The sequence below is a fragment of the Xenopus laevis genome, chromosome 2L (genome assembly GCF_017654675.1).
Source record: "Xenopus laevis strain J_2021 chromosome 2L, Xenopus_laevis_v10.1, whole genome shotgun sequence".
NCBI lineage: Eukaryota > Metazoa > Chordata > Amphibia > Anura > Pipidae > Xenopus > Xenopus laevis.
The window spans coordinates 32,419,463-32,441,784 of record NC_054373.1 but is presented as its reverse complement, the minus strand read 5'-3'; the positions used below and the strand labels follow the sequence as shown (position 1 = coordinate 32,441,784).

Sequence of the window (22,322 nt, the reverse complement as noted above, 5' to 3'; positions counted from 1 at the left end):
TTTGCCTTTACATACCCTTTAATTTGGTTAAGAAGTAGAGTTGATGTCCCTAATTGCACTTTATCATTTTTTTTTAGTTGAAATGTGAAAGACAGTGGCTGTTGTAAGCAGGCAGTGGAATACAGTGGCAACTGCATTTGATCCCTAAAGGCAGTGGTGTCAGATGTTTCAGTTTTAACCCCTCTAAGGTTTCCAACCTATATTCAAGGCCCCAATTGGTTCATAACAGTGTTTCAGCTAAATCTACAAACTGTGTTAAGGATAAGAGTCTCTATCAGAGTAAAATGTTTCAGTAAAATACAGGGTTGTCAGCAATGGAGAACTTCTACAGATATTTTTGTCTGTATATATGAGAACTTAGTTGCAGATCAAAAACTCTTTTTCTTTTTTAATAGTCCAAAGAGCTGCAGATTAAAAAGCAGTTCCAGGACACATGCAAGATCCAAACCCGGCAGTATAAAGCTCTACGGAACCACCTCTTGGACACTACACCAAAGAATGAACACAAGGCAGTGCTGAAACGGCTGAAAGAGGAGCAGACTCGCAAGCTGGCTATACTGGCTGAGCAGTACGACCATAGCATTAATGAGATGCTGTCCACACAAGCTGTGAGTTCTAGACTGGCCTATTTCAAATATATCCGTGCTATAGATGCACATCTCTAGGGATCTAGCAATATTGTGAGAGGCTTTTAGTCAAATATTGCCACTAAGTATCTAACGGAGTATCATAACTTATCAAGCAAATGCTTTATAAACCTCTTAATGTTAAATAAGTGTAACTGACATCTTTACAACAGTAGCCTTTATTCTTTCTTTGCAGGCTGTGTGTGCAATCCTTATGTTAACATAAACATTTTATATGTTGGTACTAGTGATGTGCAGGTCAGGGTTTTCCTGACCCACACCCGACCCTAACCCGCCCTGCCCGCACCAGCATTTCTGGGGTCCTTTTATAGACCCGCCCCGCAGATGACGTCACAATGACGTCACAAAAGGGGCAGGGCGAGCAGACGCGAGACTATAAAACTGGAAGTCGGATGCCGGCATTTGAAGGTGGCGGATGGGGAGAGCAGGAGAAGAGCTCAACCCGCACCCACCCACGAGGAGCAGTGCGAGGTCGACCCAAATCCACCCGACCTGCGGATATCGGGTCGGCCCGCACATCACTAGTTGGTACCATAATATAAATTTGAAAATTATATTTGCTTTTACAAATGCTACCTTATGTACCAGCAGAGCCTGTAAAAGTCATGATCTAGGCCTTCATCATCTTGAACTTGTTAGGCCATGTTTTGAGTGCCAGTGACACTGCAAAGTCTTTATGTGCTTTGGGCAGTTGTGGAGAAACTAATTTCAGAGGTTGTTGGAAATTGTCCAATGGAAAGTGAGATGACGCTTTTCATAGAAACACATGCTACAGGGCTGGTTATTTATTTGTTATACACAAAACTCTAGTTTCTGAGCTGTCACATATTGTGAATCTGAAGAATTACTTATGATGCCCGTATATTGCAATTACTTTCCTAAGCTCAGGTAACTGACAGCAGCCCAGAGCACGTGCTGTGAATCCAAAGATGAAGAGTTACAGCAGGGCATCATCTGCACTACTAAGGTTGTTTTGGGCTGGTAAAAAAGCCAGATCTTTGTGTGTAGCTTTTCCGGCCTACCTGCTAATCTGGTTTTCCTTGAAGCCTGGGTGTTCTGGTGCAAAAGCACTTGTACAATTTTCGGCTAAAACAGGACCTTGTCTTACAGTTGCGTTTGGATGAGGCTCAGGAAGCAGAGTGCCAGGTCTTGAAGATGCAGCTGCAGCAGGAGCTGGAACTACTTAATGCTTATCAAAGCAAAATTAAAATGCAGGCGGAGGCCCAACACGAACGAGAGATACATGAGCTGGAACAGAGGGTTTCCCTTCATAGAGGCCTTTTAGAACAGAAGGTATGCCATTCAATTTGTGTTCTCCTTGCTGTTCAAAAGTGTCTGTTACAATATTCCTATTAAACAGATTCCGTGTATGAGTGGTGTCTGCAAACTTCTGTGCTTACAATCCGCTCCACTGTATTTGTGCAGTAGACATACACACCAATATACCCGAGAAGTTTTTAGGCTGGTAAGTAATGCCATGAGAATGTGATGTAGTCCTGTATGCCTATGCTTTTGTTGGAGTTGATGGACAAATGCAAACGGGCTTAGCAATCAATAGTGATGGACAAATCTGTCCTGTTTTGCTTCACTGCAAAGTGGCGAAAATTTGGTAAATGTATTGAAATGAATGGGTGTTTTTTCGAGGCAAATTTTTCTGAAGTAGCACAACTTTATTTATTTTTTTTTTTTAAACAATACATCGGAATTTATGGCCTTTTTTTTTTTCCCTGCAAAAAATTTCATCCATCGCTAATAGTTAGCATAACTGTCTTATGAGAAGATTTTCTTGATTGGATTTTTGTTCTACTTTTTTAATAAGCTATGTCTTCTCTTAAGCGATATGTTCTATCCTGCTGGTCTGCTCTTGAGATATATATATATATATATATATATATATATATATATATATATATATATATATATATATATATATATATGCTTAAATAGTGCCATTAAATTCTGGTAATTTATGTGGTATTTTCTAAAGGGTACAAAGAATTATGAAACATTTTAAATTAGATTTATGTTTCTCCGTCCTGTTTTTAGATTGAAGAAGAAATGCTGGCTCTGCAGAATGAACGCACTGAGCGGATACGAAGCTTGCTGGAGCGCCAAGCCCGGGAGATTGAAGCATTTGACTCTGAAAGCATGAGGCTAGGCTTTAGCAACATGATTCTTTCTAATCTCTCCCCCGAGGCGTTCAGCCACAGCTACCCGGGAGCTTCTGGCTGGTCCCATAATCCCACAGGAGGCCCTGGCCCTCATTGGGGTCACCCCATGGCTGGACCACCACAAGCCTGGGGCCACCCAATGCAAGGTGGGCCTCAACCATGGGGTCATCCCTCAGGGTCTGTGCAAGGTGTCTCTCGTGGTAGTACGATGGGGGTCCGCAACAGCCCCCAGGCTCTGAGGCGGACAGCTTCAGGGGGACAGACAGAGCAGGGAATGAGCAGGAGCACAAGTGTTACTTCACAGATATCCAATGGTTCACACATGTCTTACACATAGCTCAAAGAAAAAACTCTATGAGCTTTCAACACAAACTGCCTAGAGATGTCCTCACAACAGTTCCCTCATTGGTAAATGAGCAGCTGCCAAAAAAAAGCTTCCTACACATGCTGTATTTTGATCATTTTGTACAGGGTTAAAGTGATGTGTGTTATCTTCAGTATGATTGCAATAGCTGCTGGAGTTCTGTCAGGCAGACTGGGGTGCAGGAAGACAGGGGTGTAACTAGCAAATATTGGACTGTGCTAAGAGTAAACGTGGGGTGGGGGAGAAGCTGGAAACCAAAAGCAGTTCTTTTCAAACTCGTTCAGCACATGGACTTATTTATTTGCTCCATCCCATTAAGGGTCTCTCTTGTCACCTCTGCATAATAACAGTGCCCTTTGCTGTTGTGTAGTCAATAGTCCAGTCTTTACTTTACGTAATCCTTCATCTAGGCAGGAGTAACGTAGAATCAACATCTTTTATTTACTGCTTTACCACAAATGAATTTCATTTGAATTTGGCCCTGATATCCTATCATCGGCTACATGTATGAATCCAGAGTGAACGGCTTCCTACGATAATTTGTCAGTCCGAATTTGGCAATTGAGGGTATAATTGCTGTCGCCTTCATTACATCCATGGAGATTTGGTTTTTACTTTGTCGTGCTTTTAATTCTTTTATCCTTAAATCCTTGAAATCACTCAGCAAGTAGCATGCCCCTGTATTTATAGCTACAGCAAATGTTCAGACCATATATTTGTTGCAGAGCTTCTAGTTATGAAGCGATTAGTGTACGCCATTACTCTAGATCTGGCATTGGCAGCCCCAGAAATTGTGCATGGTCCATGCTGAGAGATGCCAGGAGTTGAAGCTGTATCTAATGTTGCCAATGGGCACTTGAAGAAGGGGGCACACCCTGAAACGTTTGCCAGAACACAGAGTGCTTCATTGGAATTGCTTTGTAGTGACGTCCTAACACTTGTTGTTTCATTTGCCATAGCATTTATTGACTAGCCACTAATACACTGTTTTCCTTTTGTAAGACATCATGAACCTGTGCTGCTGTGTGATGTCGTTTAAGGTGGATGGCATGTATGTGGGCGTTTAAATATGGAGGACGGTGTATATAGAATTCACTAATACTTTGGTTCTTATAGTAGTGCCAATGGCTGGATAATCGGCCCAGGTCGGAGTGTGGGGTCGCCAATTCATGTTGGAAGTTTTGCAGAAGGACTGGGAAGTAAGAAAGGTTTTATCGCAGGGTTTCGTAAGCAAAAGCGGAGTGTCAGAACACTAAGGGGTCTATTTATTAAAAGCCAAGTGTTGCTTTCTCTAAAAAATCTATTTTTTTTTTTTTTCGACAAAAAAAACCCTCGAATTTTTAGAGGCAAAAAACTAGAGTTTTTAGAGATTTATTATGCCTCAAAGCAGCAAAAAAAATCTGAATACAAAAATACTCCAGCGAATACCTGTTTAATTCATGTAAAAGTCAATGGCAGAGGTCCATTTTGAAGATGTTTGTCTTCATGATTTTCAGGTGTTTGAAGCTGGTTTTCGCTCTATAACCTATAAACTTAAAAAAAAAAATAGGTTTTTAAGCCTATTAACTTTAAAAAAAAAGTTTAGGTATTCATAAAAACTCAGATTTTTCGAGTTTAATTATTCATAAATTTGCCAAATTGGTGGATGGGAGTTTATTTCTGGTAAAATATGAGAAAAACGAGTTTTAGTAAATAACCTCTGAGTGTGGCTTAATTGCAGCTGCCGCAGATGTCGGCTTTTTCATCCTGCACAGTGTGCTGAATTTGTTATTCTGCCAATGCAAAAACACCCGCAAGAGTTACAATGCGCACACGCGGTTTGTTAGATTTGCCATATTTTCATTTTTAGCCAATTTAGGTGTATTGGCTTCCATTCAGTTTCCCTTCAGTAGACAGTGGATGCTTAGAAAACATTCCTGCGCTGTGTATATATAAATGGATATATATGAAAGAGACGTTGATGCACAGCAGTGGTGTTTGGCACCATTTGTATATGACTACTAGATGCTGTGTTAAGTTGATATTGGCCTGTGTATGGGGGCCTGTCCTACTGATATCTGGCAGAAAACCAGCCAGAAATAGATCGGGCAGGTATAAAAATCCCATTGGCTTGTTGATGCAGTCCTCGCTCTGATGGCTCGGTTGGTCCCACTCGTGCGAACGTCTAACCAGAGGAGATATTCAGTGCAAGCAGTTGGTTATTCTTTTATACTTAGTGGGGATAAAGGATAAATAGCCCTATCTATAAATGCGGTGTATTTTGCCCCAACTAACGGAAATACAGGTTGTTTTTATGTGACTATATCATGTAGATAATTAGGAACACTAGTAGGTAAATGCAGTAAATCTTTCAGGTCTCAAAGCAAAGAACTCACCAGTTTAGAGAAGGGGTCCTGGTGCACCGCCCTGAACCTTCAGCTGAGGGAGCGGATAACTGTATAGAGAAATTGAGCAGGCACTTCCAAGGACCAATCTTCAATATAAAAGTATTTTATTTATTCAACCTAACGCGTTTCTCACTATGTGAGCTTTATACCGTCATTGTTTGATGTCCTAGCTCTCTTGGTTTCCACTGATTGGTTACCAGGCAGTAACCAATCAGTGACTTGAGCATACCTCCCAACTGTCCCTTTTTCGGAGGGACAGTCCCTCTTTTGACAACTCAACCTGCAGTCCCTCATTTGTACTGGAAAGTCCCTCGTTTCTCTGCACTGAACAGCCAGAAAAAGAAACAAAGTTTCTCACTTAATTGGCTTTTAGCAGAGAGCCCAGAACAGCTAACAGGTGCAAATAAGATACTTTGTAACAATTTTGAGACACAAAAACACAGTTTAGATAAGAAATATTTTCAAACTTCATAACCTGACAAATTTTGTAAAACAAACATGGTAATTAGGGGGTGTGGCCACAGAAAGGGGCATGGTCAAAAAATTGCTGCGCTACGTGCGGGAAAAATTTTTTTGTCCCTCTTTTTACTTCCAAAATGTTGGGAGGTATGCTTGAGGGAGGGCAACATGGGCCATAACTATTTGCTTTTGAATCTGAGTTGAATGCTGAGGATCAATTGCAAACTCACTGAACAGTTATGTCCCATGTGGCCCCCCGTAAAGTCACTGACTAACTCAGAGTTAGAGAGCTGAAAAGCAGGAAGTAGTCTTCTGTTCTGTTATGTTACACATCCAGTCACTCCAGCCTTTATACATTACATTATTGGCTAACTAACTATATTAGAAACATTTTTTATTTTGCACAGCCTATTTACCCAGTTTTTATTTTTACACCTAACTGTTTTTTTTGTTTTTTTTTAAATATGAAAGGATTTGTGTTTATTAAGCACATCCTTAGCACTAATATATGTTTTCAATGGAAGAAATACAAAATCTCCCAAGTACTGAAACCGTATCCAATGCTTTATTATTACATGAATGATATGGGCTCGGTGGGATCAGAAGGCTTATTGAACGTGGCACCATAGTAGAGAACTTTTCTAAACAGATATTTACTTGCACATCATTTTAATATAAGCACTAAATTGTCAAATGCTTTGTTTCATTTTTTTATTATTTTAAACACTAGTAATTCCTCACTCTGTTTCTCTCCTCTGAATTAAAAATTCATTGTTATAATTGTCCTATATAGAATGGTACTTGCTGAAGGCTGTAAGAATGTCCTTAAAGGGGTGGTTCACATTTAAGTTCACTTTTAGTATGTTATAGAATGACCAATTCTAAGCAACTTTATAATTGGTATTTCTTTTTTATAGTTTCTGTATTATTTGCCTACTTCTTATGGCTCTTTCCAGCTTTCAATGGGGGTCACTGACCCCATCTAAAAACAAATGCTCTGTAAGGCTAAACATGTATAGTTTTTATTACTCATTTTACTATTCAAGTACTCCTTTTCTTAATTCTAGTCTCTTATATAAATCAGTGCAGGTTACTAGGTTCATTTGAACCCTAGCAACCAGATTGCTGATATTGCAAACTGGAGAGCTGCTGAATAAAAAGCTAAAAAACTCAAAATCCACAAATAATAAAAAATGAAAACCAATTGCAAATTGTCTCCGAATATCCCTCTCTACATCATACTGAAAGTTAATTCAAAGGTAAACAGCCCCTTTAAGTGTAGCTGAAGCTATTTGGGCTCCACATTAGGGAACGTTAGCTTGCAGTTGTTATATACAGATTTTAAATGGAATAAGACAAAATCTGATCTGGTGCCTCCTATCAGGTTACTGGGCAAGGAAGTTCCATCTGTAATCAAGTGGGAAGGGAAATATGGGCATTTCTATGCTTGTAGCTAAACTGCACATGATCAACTTGTTTATAGAGGGGGTGACTCTACAGATCACCAATGGATTGGCCTATGTGTTCATATAAAGTTGTAAGGGCCTGTGCTAATCAGTAGGGATGCACCGAATCCACTTTTTTGGATTCGGCCGAATCCCCGAATCCTTTGTGAAAGATTCGGCCGAATACCGAACCGAATCCGAACCCTAATTTGCATATGCAAATTAGGGGTGGTAAGGGGAAAACATTTTTTACTTCCTTGTTTTCTGACAAAAAGTCATGCAATTTCCCTCCCACCCCTAATTTGCATATGCAAATTAGGATTCGGATTCGGTTCGGCTGGGCAGAAGGATTCGGCCGAATCCGAATCCTGCTGAAAATGGCCGAATCCTGGCCGAATCCCGAACCGAATCCTGGATTCGGTGCATCCCTACTAATCAGTATTAATAGTGTTATTCCAATAATTCCACATTCATAATGTCCATGGTGTCTCTTGCCATTTTAGCGTGTGCTGGGTATGGAATTACATGGAGTTATTGCCATTTCCTTAAAAAAATGTGTTTTGTCCCCATAATGCTATGGGGCAGATTTATCAAAGGTCGAAGTGAAAATTCGAATTTGGAGCTAATTTTTGTGTACTTCGACTAGGGAATAGTCCAAATTAGAGTTTAAAATAATTAGAAAATTCTAATTCCGAAATTTATCATGTACTGTATCATTAAAAATTCGACTTCGACCAGTCGCCATCTAAAACCTGCCGAATTGCTGTTTTAGCCTATTTGGAGTCAATTGGTGGACTTTGAAAAGTCAAAGGTTTTTTTTTTGGGAAAAACTTCAAATCATACAATTTGAATGCACAATTAATTCGATTTGTACGATTCGAATTCGATCGAAACTGGACCTATTCGATCAAAAACTGACCTATCCTGACAAAAAAAAAAACCCTTCGATTTAATTTCGGTTGGTCTATTTGAATTAGAATTTCGAAGTTTTTCAAATTCGATATTCGACCCTTGATAAATCTGCCTCTAAATGTTTGACACAGCAGCTGCCTGAACTTTTAGGTCCCAACTACCTTAATTGCTACCAGTAAGCATTATCTCTGCTCAGTCCAAAGCGTCCATAGTGAGTCGGGCGAGCTGTACCAGGTGGCTGTATTCCAGATAATTTAGGGTCAGGTTCCCGCAGGTTACCCACAAAAACCTGCGGGTAGAAATTCCTGCGGGTGTAGACGCTTGTGTCACTGTCTGTTTAATATGATGGTGATCCTGTTCTCAAAAATAAAATGATTTCCACTGCAGAACATCAGCTTTCTGCCCCCTGCAACTGTTATGCCAAATTACAGGCAATTAGATTTTGGGGGGACACACACCTTTAAAACGATAGTATTCCCTGTAATGAAGTAAGGGGTTATATTAGGAATTCAATGGAACCTTTTAGGTTGTGCACTGAATATTCTCTGTACAGTTGCCTGTAAATCGATGGGAACAGCCATGTTGCTCACATCAAGCTGCAACCTCCAAACATTTTTAAACAGTGTTTAATGTCTTGATGAACATTCAATAGCAGCATATAGAGCAGGCACCGTCCATGCAAGCAATATGGCTGCTGTGCGTATACGCAGGGGTGGAATGTTAAAGGAGAACTAAAGCTTAACTAAATAAGTAGCTAGAAATATTGTACATTATGTTTTGGGCTTCTGTACCAGCCCAAGGCAACCACAGCCCTTTAGCAGTAAAGATATTTGACTCCAAAGATGCCCAAGTAGCTCCCCATCTTCTTTTTCTGCTGCTTCACTGCTCTGTGCTGCTGTCACTTACTGAGCTAAGGGACCCACTCACAATATACAGTACACATAGAATAGAAATGTCACAATATAAGGCTGATTAGTAATTAATACAGATAATTACTACATGTCAGCACAGAAACCAGTGCAATTAGCATCAGAATTAAATAATCAGCCCTGTGGCATCAGCTTATATTACAGGACAACCTCATTTTCTGCTTGATAATTAGTGACCACCCCCTAAGCTTAGCTTCTCAACAGCTGCTCAGAGCCCACTGAGCATGTGAGTGTCACAGACACTTTCCAAGATGGTGACCCCCTGTGACAAGTCTGAAATCCGGGATCATTGCTGCTATTGAGAAATTGAAACTTTAGGCTGGTGCAATAAGTTCAGTATATAAAATATGGCATTTTTAACCATATTCATTTTTAGTCTTTGGTTCTCCTTTAAGCACCTTCTGCTGCCTGGGAAACTGAATGTTGTTTAGATATTTCCCACTTGAAGGAAGTGATGTTGTCATGCAGACTTGGCCTGTTACTTATTGCACTAATCTAATAATAGGAACAAAGCCAATTTAGGAGGCATCTGAGCCCCACATATGATTCATATGACAGTACTGTAAAAAGAAAGAGACTCTACACAACTCTGCTTTAGGGATGCCCTCTGTACCCGCCAGTCTTGTATTATCATGGGCATATGACTTATGTTTCTTATATGTTGTAGCCACTTCCCTATACACTGAAACCACTGGAGCATCAGAATGAAGGTGGTGGGTGATTTCAAGGTGCCGTTGGAACGTCTTCATGTAACAAAGAGACTTTATATGAGTTATTGAGAAGGTTTTGTTTTTTTTATTTGTTTTTATAGTGCCACACTATTTTTGTCTGCTCACTAGTTTCCCTACTCTGGGACTGGCGAGGGGGCAGCAAAGACACTGGTGTAAATATTCAACATAAGAAAAAATATTTAGTGCATATTACACAAAGATATATTGACTTAATAAATTGTAAATGCTAGAGCCTTTTTATTAACACTTAATTTGCTAAACATAAGAAAATCTTTTTATAAAAGAACCATTTACCCATGTGAGCGAAAGGGCAATGTAATAACCCAGGCAATCTTTACTCCACCCATAACCAACCAATGGGACGTTTGACCAGTAGATGCTACCGATGGATGGGTTGCTATGGGTTACCCAAAGTGGAGTCATTTTTGCACAGGCTGTTACATTCCCCTCTGTAGATTGCCAGGCAAAGCATCATTGTGCATAGGCTGCGGACGTAGTTCCTACTTAGAAGCTGCGGTTGTTGTGAAAGGGTCCAGGGCCGTGTATATTGTACATTTTATAAAATGTAAAAAAATAAATAAATATATATATATATATATATATAAAGTTTGAGCTTTATAACATAACTACTAATATGAGTTCTAAAAAGTTATCTCTACCGAATGAAGCCGGCCTGCTTCCATTTATTTAATCTGGTGGTTCTTTTGCACTGGAGGGTACCATCTTATATAGACGCCACATTTTAACAAGCTCTCTGGTGCAAAAGGGATTAAAGGGGACAAATACCTACTTCTTTCTTTGAGCACTATTTCAATTTACATGTTTTGTATATATTTGCTGTTTTTACTAAAGTCATGAATGTCAAACCAGAGTGGCCCCTTCGGTTTGACCCTAGAAGGTCAAAGGCTTAATTTATGGAATCAGGAAGCATCTTCTGATGGATCCCTGCTCAGTTCTATTGCTCCTGCCACATTGTGAGATACATCTAAGAAGGGAGACGCTTCCAGCTTGGGCTGAATAGCAGGAGCCGCTCCAATTCTTACACTGCTAATATCATGAATATGGAAGTAGAGCACCCCTTCATTTAAAAGCATCTTTGAATGCGTCTTTGCTCCATTCTATTGCTCCTACTGCATTAAGAGATGCAACTAAGTGGGGCTGCATCAGGAAATGCTTCCTATGGAGAAACTGTTAATGTGAAATCTAGAATCAAAATATGTCGATTGCAGAAGTGGTTAGAGGAGCAATGTGGTGTTGTTATGTGTAGGGTATGTGTCCTCTCGAGGGGTCAGGGATACATTGCAGTCAAATTCTTTTCGATTAACCCTGCACTAGAAACTTGGATTTCTGCAATGGTTCATGACCCTGTGCATCTTTTGTACTTCTTTAGCATTTGCTGGGATCTTCCTTTCACTGCCGCCAACATGTTGTAGGTTCATCTGGCAGCCAAGCAGTGGCAGGGCAATCTCTCCTCCAGAGGGGCCAGCAATGTGTTTTTATTTTGTAATACATTCCTGCTGTCTCTGGGCATCTTATTTTATCTTCATCCTTACATTCTCCTTGCTTTCCAGGGTTCCTTCCATGCTCCCGGCATGTTTCTCCCCTTTTATTTGCACATTTGATTTTTTTTTGTTGAAGGAAACATTATTATATTGTCTGAATCTGTACTCCTACCCTCACATTGTACACTTGCCACATAGGGACAAAAATGGTCTTTTGGCCAAAATCAACCTTTTTTTTTTTTTTTAATTAGAATAAAATGTTTCAATTAACTTAGTTTTACAGGATGGTAATAAACGCACACCCGCAGAAACCAAGGCATGTTGGTACCCCAGCCAGAGCCCAGGTTTGCATGGCAGATCATAGAGATCTCTTCATCCCAAAGTGGAATACCAGATTATTTTCATTGCTGTCATATTCTTGTTATACATTGTAGGTGGGCTCCCCAACATTAAATTAGGTTTTCAGCAATGTGATGAGTTGTTATTGTGGCATTAAATGCTCAGGTCCTTTCATGCTGCAGTGTCACAGTTATACTGGTTGCTCAAAATCCCACTCCGATTTGATGCATTCCAGCAAATAAGATCCTTCAGTATAACCATTTCTAGATGATAAATAACCCGTACACGTCAATATCTTTCTGCAACCTTCTCAGGAATTCCTCCTGTCATTATAATGTATGGGGAAACACAGAGCCTACAGCCTGGTGTCCTGATACACTTTATGGGTGTCAGAAAGCAATTCCCCGATATATAAGGTATTTTGAATGAAAAGATTGCAGCAAATCAAATTGATGGGTGTCATAGCCCTAAATATAGGAGCAGTGGGGCACACAGACCTAGCTGGTATCTGGTTATCCTTCTCCAGCTTCTGTAGTATATTATATATATATATATATATATTTGCACAGTGCATCAGCCAAGGCTACGGAGAAACTGACATCAGGAATACATTCACCTCTGCCTTTATTTATGAAGATTTCAGCCTCCCTCGGGAAGTGATGGTGTTTAGAGAGAGAAATCCTTTCCGACCAATAGGGAACACCTTTAATATGTTGTACTTCTAAGACCCAGATTCATTTCAGTGGGAGTTAAAAGGTGCAACGTTCTATTCCATTTTGATCTGGTCTTTTATAGTGAACGCTCTACAGGGTGCAGTTTTGTATTGCGTGATGCAAGAGTGTCGCTTAATGACCCCCCACTGCCGTGCCTTATATCCACTTTACATAGCAAAAACTTCCTCAAGGCCACGATTGTAGCCACAAGAGCGTCCCTGCGAGCAGATTCAATTCTATTTTTCTATTTCATACAGTGACAACTATACACATACTCCCAGCTTTGCATTGTACTCATGGTCACATATTTGCATCTGGCACAGTGACGCCATCACTGCAGTTTTTATTCCTTATCCCAACAAAGCCACAAGGGACAAAATAAATCGGAATAGATGTGCTATAGACTCTTCACAGCTTCTTAATCCCGGGATTGTTTCATGGTAACCCTCAAAATGTCTTGTAATGACACCCAATGAGCACAGTCCCTGGACCCATTGGCACCCTCTCTAGCTGTTTCTGCGGGTGTGCAAGGTATTTGCAGGGAGTGAGCCCACTGAGCTCTTGTACAGCGAGGGTTTCATTTGTACAGTGTAATGTCAGTATTCTGGTATTCTTCTGGGTTCACAATATATTGTATAACCTGTATTAATTGTATAGATTGTGCATTTAAAGCTGTTACGAAGTTGTCAGAAAAAGGAAAGAAAATAAATCCTATGTAATATTTTGTTTGTAATTATCCTTTGTACCATAGCAAAGGAAATCTTAAAAAAAAAAAAAATCAACTGTAATAAAGTAATTTTAGTACACATTGTGGGTCCGCTGCTTTGTTTTGTTACTACAAAATCACAATGACAAAAGTGTTCATTGTCAATACCTATAAGGTACAAATGTATGATGCCCTCAGTCTCACCAGCAGGCTGTGTAGGCTAAAAGCACAAACTAAGGGCTGCAGATGGGCACTGCACGTCTTCTTTTCCTCTACGTCTCTATGAGAAGCTGTGACAGGTGGATAATTACCCCAAATGCATCAGGGCAAAAGCCACACATTTTTGTGCATAACCACATTACACACTGTGGGAAGATTTATTAAAGGGGGAGTTCACCTTCCAAACACATTTTTCAGTTCAGTTGTTTTCAGATTCCCTGGAAATAACGACGTTTTTCAATTACTTTCCAATATTTATTTTTTACTGTTTTTTCAAAATCTAAGTTTAAAGTTGAATGTTCGTGTCTCTGGTGTTTCAGTAATTCAGGCACAGACTCTAAACTGTTACAATTCTGCAACATTTAGTTGATACATTTCTCAGCAGCATCTCTGGAGTATTAGTAACTATTGTATCAATTCTAACAGCTGCCTGTAATGAAACCCAGAGATTCTGCTCAGCAGGTTCAAAGATAGGAAATGTATCAACTAAATGTATCCATTTAAAACAGTTTGCAGGGTCGGCGACCCCCCCCCTCAGAGCTGCTTCAGAAGGGTCAACAATGACACTTTAATATTAGAAATAGTCACACATCGAAAATAGAAAGTCATTGGAAAAAGTCGTTATTTCTGATGATCTATCTGAAAACAACTTATTGTTTGAAGGGTCTAAGTGAAATTTTACATTTTTTTTTTTTTTGGTCAAAACTCGCAAATTCGAATTGTGAATTATCCAAACTCAATTCAAGTTTTAATTTGAATTTTGAGATTTATCACATTCTGGCCCTTTAATAACTCGAATACGACTATTCGCCACCTTAAACCTGCCGAATTACTGTATAAGTCAATAGGAGAGGTCCAGGGATCAATTTGGTGATGTTTGGAGCCTTCCTCATATTCTAGTTTTTTTTTGGAGAAAAAAAACCTCAAATTTTTTCAAATCGAATTCGAGTTTTCGGGTCAATTCAATTAGTCGGAGTTCATAAAATGTGATTTTATTAATAAATTTTGATTGTTTAAATTATGGGAGCGTATGGTAGTTTTGAAAAACATGAATTCAAATTTTGACCCTTGATAAATGTGACTCCCCATGTTCAATGTTTTTTTCCCTAAGTGGCAAGAACTCCAACCAGTTAGGGGCAGATTTACTAAGGGTCGAATATCGAGGGTTAATTAACCCTCGATATTCGACTAGGAACTAAAATCGTTCGACTTCGAATATCGAAGTCGAACGATTTAGCGCTAATCCTACGATCGAAGGATTATTCGTTCGATCGAACGATTAATTCCTTCGAATCGAACGATTTGAAGGATTTTAATACAACGATCGAAGGAATATCCTTCAATCAAAAGAATTCAGGCAAGCCTATGGGGACCTTCCCCATAGGCTAACATTGACTTCGGTAGCTTTTAGCTGCCGAAGTAGGGGGTCGAAGTTTTTCTTAAAGAGACAGTACTTCATTTATCGAATGGTCGAATAGTCGAACGATTTTTAGTTCGAATCGTTCGATTCGTAGTCGAAGGTCGAAGTAGCCCAAAAAACACTTCGAAATTCGAAGTTTTTTTAATTCGAATCCTTCACTCGAGCTTTGTAAATGTGCCCCTTAAAGTATAAAACACTTTATTACATGGTGCAGAACGTCCCTCCTTTTTTCAGGTGCAGACGCCATTATATAGCCCCAAATATTTAGCCTGGTTTTTTTTGTACTTTGGTTTGGTACAACAGCAACAAAGCCGATGGAAGAAATTTGGAGGGACGTATAGATAGGTGTATCCACCATGGGTTCATTGTTAGTAATAACAATGACTAACAATTATTTTTTTTTAGACTTTACATACCCTTTAATATCAAGAGTTACAAACACAAGCCTGGTGAACTGCCTTAGAAGTACATGGGAGGTATATTTTAAAAATTCCAGCTATTATCACATTTAAGTTTTTAAAAAGAGATTTGAGGTTTTGCAGACTCATTGAAAATTCATGCACAGAATGTGATTTCAGTGTGTGTTTCAACAGGTTTGGGGGGGTTGAAAATATTCTTGCAATTGAAAAGTTTTTTTTTTTTTATTTGAAATTGAAGTCTTGTTAAATCTGCATCCATGTCTATCCTTGAGATGACTGGGAATCCCAGCATGGTGCTGCAATAGAAAGACCCAGAGCCCCTGTATCGTTTTTCCCCAAAAATATTATTCTTCGCAATTTGCAGTGAAAGGCATTAGGTTTGCTGACTGCTTGTGTATTAAGAGGTACTAAAGGACATGGCCAAATTTCTAACTATTATTTCCACAACACTCCAGGCAGAAATCTAAACGGGGATCAAATGCCAGGCAGTGTTCAACAGAACTATAGAATTAAATATTTCTTGTGCAATATAGGACATTTGAAGAGGACGGAGGCAGTCAATAATGTAAATTTCCATAGTGTGAAGCTGCAAATAAAAAACAATGACCTCAGGAGTCTCCTTACTTACAATAAATATATTGTAGGCAACAGGGTGACAATGTGGATAACACTGGTGCCCTACAGCAAAGTAAAAATAATTATTCATATAAAATGGAGTCTATGTAATTTGGAGTTTTCTGGATAACAGATCGCATTCCTGTATTAAGTTAAATATTAAATTCATATCTATTTTTTGTGTATGGAATGGTTTTAGTATAAATTGAAACACAAGTTGGTTTGATTTGGCTTAGTGACGTGCTGGTGAATACGACTGTCTGAAAGTTTTGCGATCCACCATGCCACTGCAAATGTGGGAGGAGTCTGTTTTACCGTGGAGTGATAGTTTGCCTTTTAAATTGCATTATCACCAGGTGTATTTATGTATTCGTTTCTCACCCAACATGTGCCATGATGGGCAATTCAAGGAGGAAACAAAAATATTTTTGGAATATTTATAGGAAGCAGACACACCAGTATAATCTCACAATTTGTTTAAATATGTCAAAAAATGAGAGAAGGGTGACAAATTGTGTGCCTAAGCTGGACAGCTCTTTATTATGACAAATCTCTAGCTTATGCATGTAATGCGTCAGGCTTGTCTCCTTTTTAACCCGTTTCTGTTTATTGTTGGATCATACCGTCTCTTACTATAATATGTCACCTGGTATAGGACCTTTTCCAACTAAACATTTCATGTAGATCAGTGACAGACCTATCGCGCCTTTGCAGCGTTCCTCTTCTTCGCCGGTTTATCGTGACAGAACTGCGACCTCTAGGCAGGACACTTGCTTTCTCTTCTATCTGAAAGAACTCTGTTATAGAGCTAAAATAGTCTAAAGTAACCTTGTGGCTCCACGATACATCTGACTTTGTAAGAAAACCACAGTGTCCTCCATAATGCGTCAGCGACAAAAAAAATATGGGTTTGTCCTGAAAAGCTCAATGGGAAGCGTCTTCTCAGCAGGTCCTCGAATGGGATCATCTGTGCTACAGATGCACATGACAGGCACAGCAACTTCATCCACGTCCCGCAGGGGGTCATTGTGTTCCCAATATTCATCCCAGCTAATGTTTTCACCTTTGCACTGGCAAAATAGTACTTGGTGGAGCTCCTGTAATGAACTGCTCTTCAAAACTCTCTCCATGGGGAAAACATCTGCCAGGGCTGTGGAATATCTGCAATAAAGAAAACAACCAAAGGTAAATAATGATAGTAATGATACCATTGACTTTAGATCAGCCCATCACCTTCACAAACCTTTATCCACTTAGTCCCTCTTGTATGGACTTTCTCTATTAATATAATGTCACTATTGAGCACTGGAAACCAAAACTAAACTGTATATTGTAGATGGGTTCTTACCAGTGCTTTCTTAAAGGGCATGTAAAGGCAAAAAAATTTAATCCCATTGTTACTTGCTTTAATGAAAAAGAAACCTATCTCCAATATACTTTAATTAAAAAATGTGTACCGTTTTTATAAGAAACCTGACTGTATGCAGTGAAATTCTCCCTTCATTTACTGCTGTGGATAGGAATTGTCAGATGGTCCCTAACTGCTGAGCAGGGAAACAATCATACTTACTTCCCAGCCATGCAGAACTCAAGCAACTTTGTTTATGACGATCCCTAAGCAGCCCAGACCACACTGAGCATGTGCACAGTCTTAGTCTTGCAAAGATGTTTAACAAAGATACAAGATGGTGACCCCCTGTAGCCAACTTTGAAAGCATAAATCATTTGTTTGATTAGGCTTGTGGTGCATGTTTATATTTACTATACAAAATACAACATTTCTAGCCTTATTCTATTTTAGACTGTACATGCCCTTTAAGGAGAAGAATGGCTTTCAGTATGGTCACCAACCTCTCACCATTGTTTCCATGGAAGTGGGTTCCACAACCGTTCAAATCATAGTTGACCACGATGACAAATTATTTCCTTTGTGGTAATGGACACAGTGGTAGTAGTGTCCAAGGTAACCATCAACATGCTCTCTATGCCCATGGTTTCCATGGCAAATATGCCACTACAGCATAGAAATGGTTGCAATTTCACCTGTCTCTAGGGCAGTGATCCCCAACCAGTAGCTTGTGTGCAACATGTTGCTCTCCAACCCCTTGGATGTTGCTCCCAGTGGCCTCACAGCAGATGCTTATTTTTGAATTCCAGGCTTGGAGGCAAGTTTTAGTTGTATAAAAACCAGGTGTACTGCCAAACAGAGTCTCAGTGTAGGTTGACAATCCACATAGGGGCAACTAAATGGCCAATCACAGCCCTTATTTGTCACCCAAGAACATTTTTCATGCTAGTGTTACTCCCCGACTCCTTTTACTTCTGAATGTTGCTCACGGATTCAATTGGTTGGGGATCCCTGCTCTAGGATATCTATGTTTGCATAGTCAGGCATATATTGAATGTGCAGTTTACTGTATACATATATACAACAGAGCCAAATAAGCAACAGGTTGATGACAAGCTCTATAGAATTATAGAAATAATTCCTTCCCCATTCAGTACTGTTTATAAGCAATGGGTCAAAGTGAAAGATCGTCTGTGTGTTGAGAACTTGAAGATGAGTAACATCTTGAGTAAAAACTTTTACATTACAAACTATTACTATTACAAACTATTACTAGAAACTATATACGAGTAAAAACTATTCTATTTGTTTTGCTAAAAAAAATGCTGACCAAAGAAAATGCACCCATAATGTATTCTTTCCTTTAATGCACCTACCTACTGAGATGGAATTTCTGATAGAGAAGCAGGAGGCAGTCATACAGCCATGGTAGCCCAGTCTCAAACCATTCCTGGCAACGAAAGACTGGAGAAATGCATGAGGCCGCTGTGATGTAGCTGGAGGAACCACATTCCCCCAGGTAGGAAAGCAGAAGTCCTGATCCTAACCCTTCACTGATCAGAAACAACAAGGAGGATGGGTGCCTAAAACGTACATAACTCACAGCCTCTTTCAGATCTGCTGGCTCCCCAAAAGCTTGGAGCTTCACTGTAACCAAGGGGCAGCCATTCTGCCCTCTCCTATTAAAAATTACTGGGTAAAAGCCTTTTTCTAATGCCCGAAGGCAAAATTGCTCAGTGTTTCTTGTCAACTTTCCAAATGGGTTTGGAATGATAAAGAGCAACGGTGGGCTTCCGGCTGTATTGGTGCCTCTTCTAGTTCCTGAAATACCTCTTGGTCCAACTACCCAGTCCAAGGCAACTATTCCGCCATCAGCCAGCTGCAGATGATCCCGGGCCAACTCCAATATCTTGTCAGCCGGGAGCAAGTTCTGAATAATTGTCTGAATATGAGGCCATTTCCTCATCCACCAATCCGTTGATTGTAGCAATGACTGACGTTGAAGATCTCTCAGCAACCAGTTAGCAAGAGCAGAGGGTTTGTAGATCAGCTGTGTACCCCCAGGATGGGACTCCCAGAAGTCTCCAAAAACATCCTCCTCTTCATCATCTCTATTTCTGTTCTCTGCCTGCCTCTTAGTTAAAAACATATACCTGGAAAGTACACCAATCAGGATCACCATGACCCCCAGTCCAACCAGGCAACTTAGGCCAATCACCAGTAGCATAGTCTGTCCACTTTACAAGAGGAATCTGCTTTTTTTTCTCTCTTTTGCTGTCCTTGAATCTTACATCAATTCAAACATTTTCTATTTGAGTTACTTAGCAAATGATTTATTTATTTAAAGGCTCAGCTACACAATGATTGGTTTCAGGTTTTTGAAAAGGTTGAACTCTTCCTGCATCAACAATGATTCATGTTTGTGTTTAAAGGCGGCCTGCAGTTCTATCCTTTTTATATATATATATATATATATATATATATATATATATATATATATATATATATATATATAACATCTCTTGTTTAGGGGACTGGTGAATGTACAGGAAGAAATGACTACTTTACAGTTTCCTTCTTTGAAACGAGCCAAGGGTTATATTTAAAAAGATAGATACATTATCTGGAAACCCATTGTTGAGAAAGTTCTGAAGTACAGGAAATTATTCAAATGATTTCCATTTTCTTTGTAATAATTAAACAATAACTTGTACTTTATCCCAGTTAGTATTTATTTAATCCTCATTGGAAGCAAAACATTCTTATTGGGTTAATTTAATGTTTAAATTGTCTTTTTTAATAGACTTAAGGTAGGAGGAGCCAGATTATGAAAAGATCCCTTATCCGGAAGACCCCAGGTTGCGAAAACCAGTCCCAAACCTGTACAGCATAATGCATAAAATATGTTCCAAATGTAATTCTAGAATGCAGAGAATATCATCATACATTTCTGGGATGTAGATTTTTTTTAATGATGTAGTTTTATTAAGCAGCTCTCTAGTTTAGAGTTTCAGAAGCTGCTTTCTGGGGTTCTATATACCATTATAACCTGGTATGTTTGGAAAGTGTTTGGAGAGGGTCTGAACAGAAAAATACACAATTAAATGTAACAATAACAACAAAATTGAATCCTAACAGAACAGTATGATTGTTGTTGATGGGTTCACTGACCCCCATTTGACAGGAAGGTGGCAAATAAAACACAAAAAGACCATTTGAAAAGGGGCTAAAAATGGCACATTCTATAACATACTAACAGTTAAGTTAAAGCCTTATCTATGATCCATGTTACTAGATATATATGTCACCAAAGATATATTTAATAGGGATGCACCTGATTATGGATATGTTTAGGATCTGGCTGAATCCTAGCATTTTTTTGCAAGATTCATACAGAATCCAAACCATAAAGTCATGTGGCTTAACTGCACTGGACAACTGAATATGACAAGTTTTTGCTAATAATATTTTCCGTTTTTTAAATGTTCTTACATTTGAATACGCAAACAAGGGCTTCAATTCAGTTCCATGTTGGCAAAATCCAAAAATGATAGATTCTTTTCCATTTCTTTGAAATCTCACATTGCAGTATAATACTGGGCAGGCAGAAGGGATAGTGATAGTAATTGGGTCAGGAATGCCCTGAGGATATTCTCAAATCCATTACCTTTAGGTAATGAACCCACTTCAGTATCTCCTAATATGGACAATTTTCATACCCAAGGGGATCACAAGGGAATGAGATGCAGAGGTTACAAAAGCTTAAACAGCTGGATGCTAATCTATTATTATTGGTTGTCTTACAGATAAAACATGGGAGAGATCACGTTGTGCTATTATTTGCTCCTCAGTAATTGTGTTCTATATAATTAGTTAACTCATTAGAAATCTTGCTCCGCAGTGGCCTTGTTGAAAAGCTGTCCACGTGCACAATAACACACAAGGGAGACGTGTTCTGTCCAGTTTGTACCATAAGTCAGTGTTTTCAGTAAAAGGTTGTTCCAAGGTACAGGCCCGTCACAGTACAGGCCAACACAAACACTCCAAAGGTCACACCTGCAAAATGCCATGTGAGAGCCAGCATTGCAGTGCAGACCGAAGGCTGCATTATATACATATTTTCTACCATAAGGACACATCTTGGTGACATAAGTTAAAGGGCATGTAAAGTCTAAAATAGAATAAGGCTAGAAATGCTGTATTTTGTATACTAAATATAAACATGAACTTACTGCACCACAAGCCTAATCAAACAAATCATTTATGCTTTCAAAGTTGGCTACAGGGGGTCACCATCTTGTAATTTTATCATACTAAAAGTTAAAGTGGATGTTAGTATGATGTAGAGAGTGATATTCTGAGAAAACTTGCAATTGGTTTTCATTTTTTTATTATTTGTAGTTTTTGAGTTATTTAGCTTTTTATTCAGCGGCTCTCCAGTTTGCAATATCAGCAATCTGTTTGCTAGGATCCAAATTCCCCTAGCAACCACACATTGATTTGAAAAAGAGACTGGGATATGAATAGGAGAGGCCTGAAATGAAAGATGAGTAATAAAAAGTAACAATAATAATACATTTGTAGCCTTACAGAGCATTTGCTTTTTAGAAGGGGGTCAGAGATGCCCGTTTTAAAGCTGCAAAGAGTCAGAAGAAAAAGGCAAATAATTAAAAACCTACAAAAAATAAATGATGAAAACCAATTGAAAAGTTGTTTAGGATTGGTAATTCTATAACACACTAAAAGTTACCTTAAAGGTGAACCACTCCCTTTAAGTTAAAGGTGAACAACCCTTTTAAGATATATGAACGTTTTTAAATCGGTCTCGGGGGGGTTCGGTTCAGTATTCGGCTGAATCTTTTAAAAAGGATTCAGTCGAAACCTAAAATAGTGGATTTGGTGCATCCCTATAAAACATACCAAAAGAGAGTGTGAAAACAGGCTCAGAAGCAGCAGATACTGTGTTTCAAGGTTTATTTTTACAGGTTTGTTATAA

The 22,322-nt window shown here is 39.1% G+C and overlaps 1 protein-coding gene and 1 pseudogene across 2 annotated transcripts in view; one reads left to right on the top strand and one right to left on the bottom strand.

Moving 5' to 3' along the window:
- The window catches only part of taok1.L (TAO kinase 1 L homeolog), a 44,152-nt gene extending 39,760 nt beyond the window's left edge, over window positions 1–4,392 (top strand). Inside the window, exons 18-20 of one of the 2 annotated variants that reach the window (XM_018242449.2) lie at window positions 396–608; window positions 1,758–1,940; window positions 2,694–4,392. In XM_018242449.2, coding sequence (XP_018097938.1) covers window positions 396–608; window positions 1,758–1,940; window positions 2,694–3,155 — 858 coding nt within the window. In that variant the 3' untranslated portion in view covers window positions 3,156–4,392. 2 annotated transcript variants of the gene reach the window in all.
- Window positions 4,393–16,401: 12,009 nt separating this feature from the next.
- On the bottom strand, window positions 16,402–19,568 carry LOC121399851 (annotated as a pseudogene).
- Window positions 19,569–22,322: the final 2,754 nt, after the last annotated feature.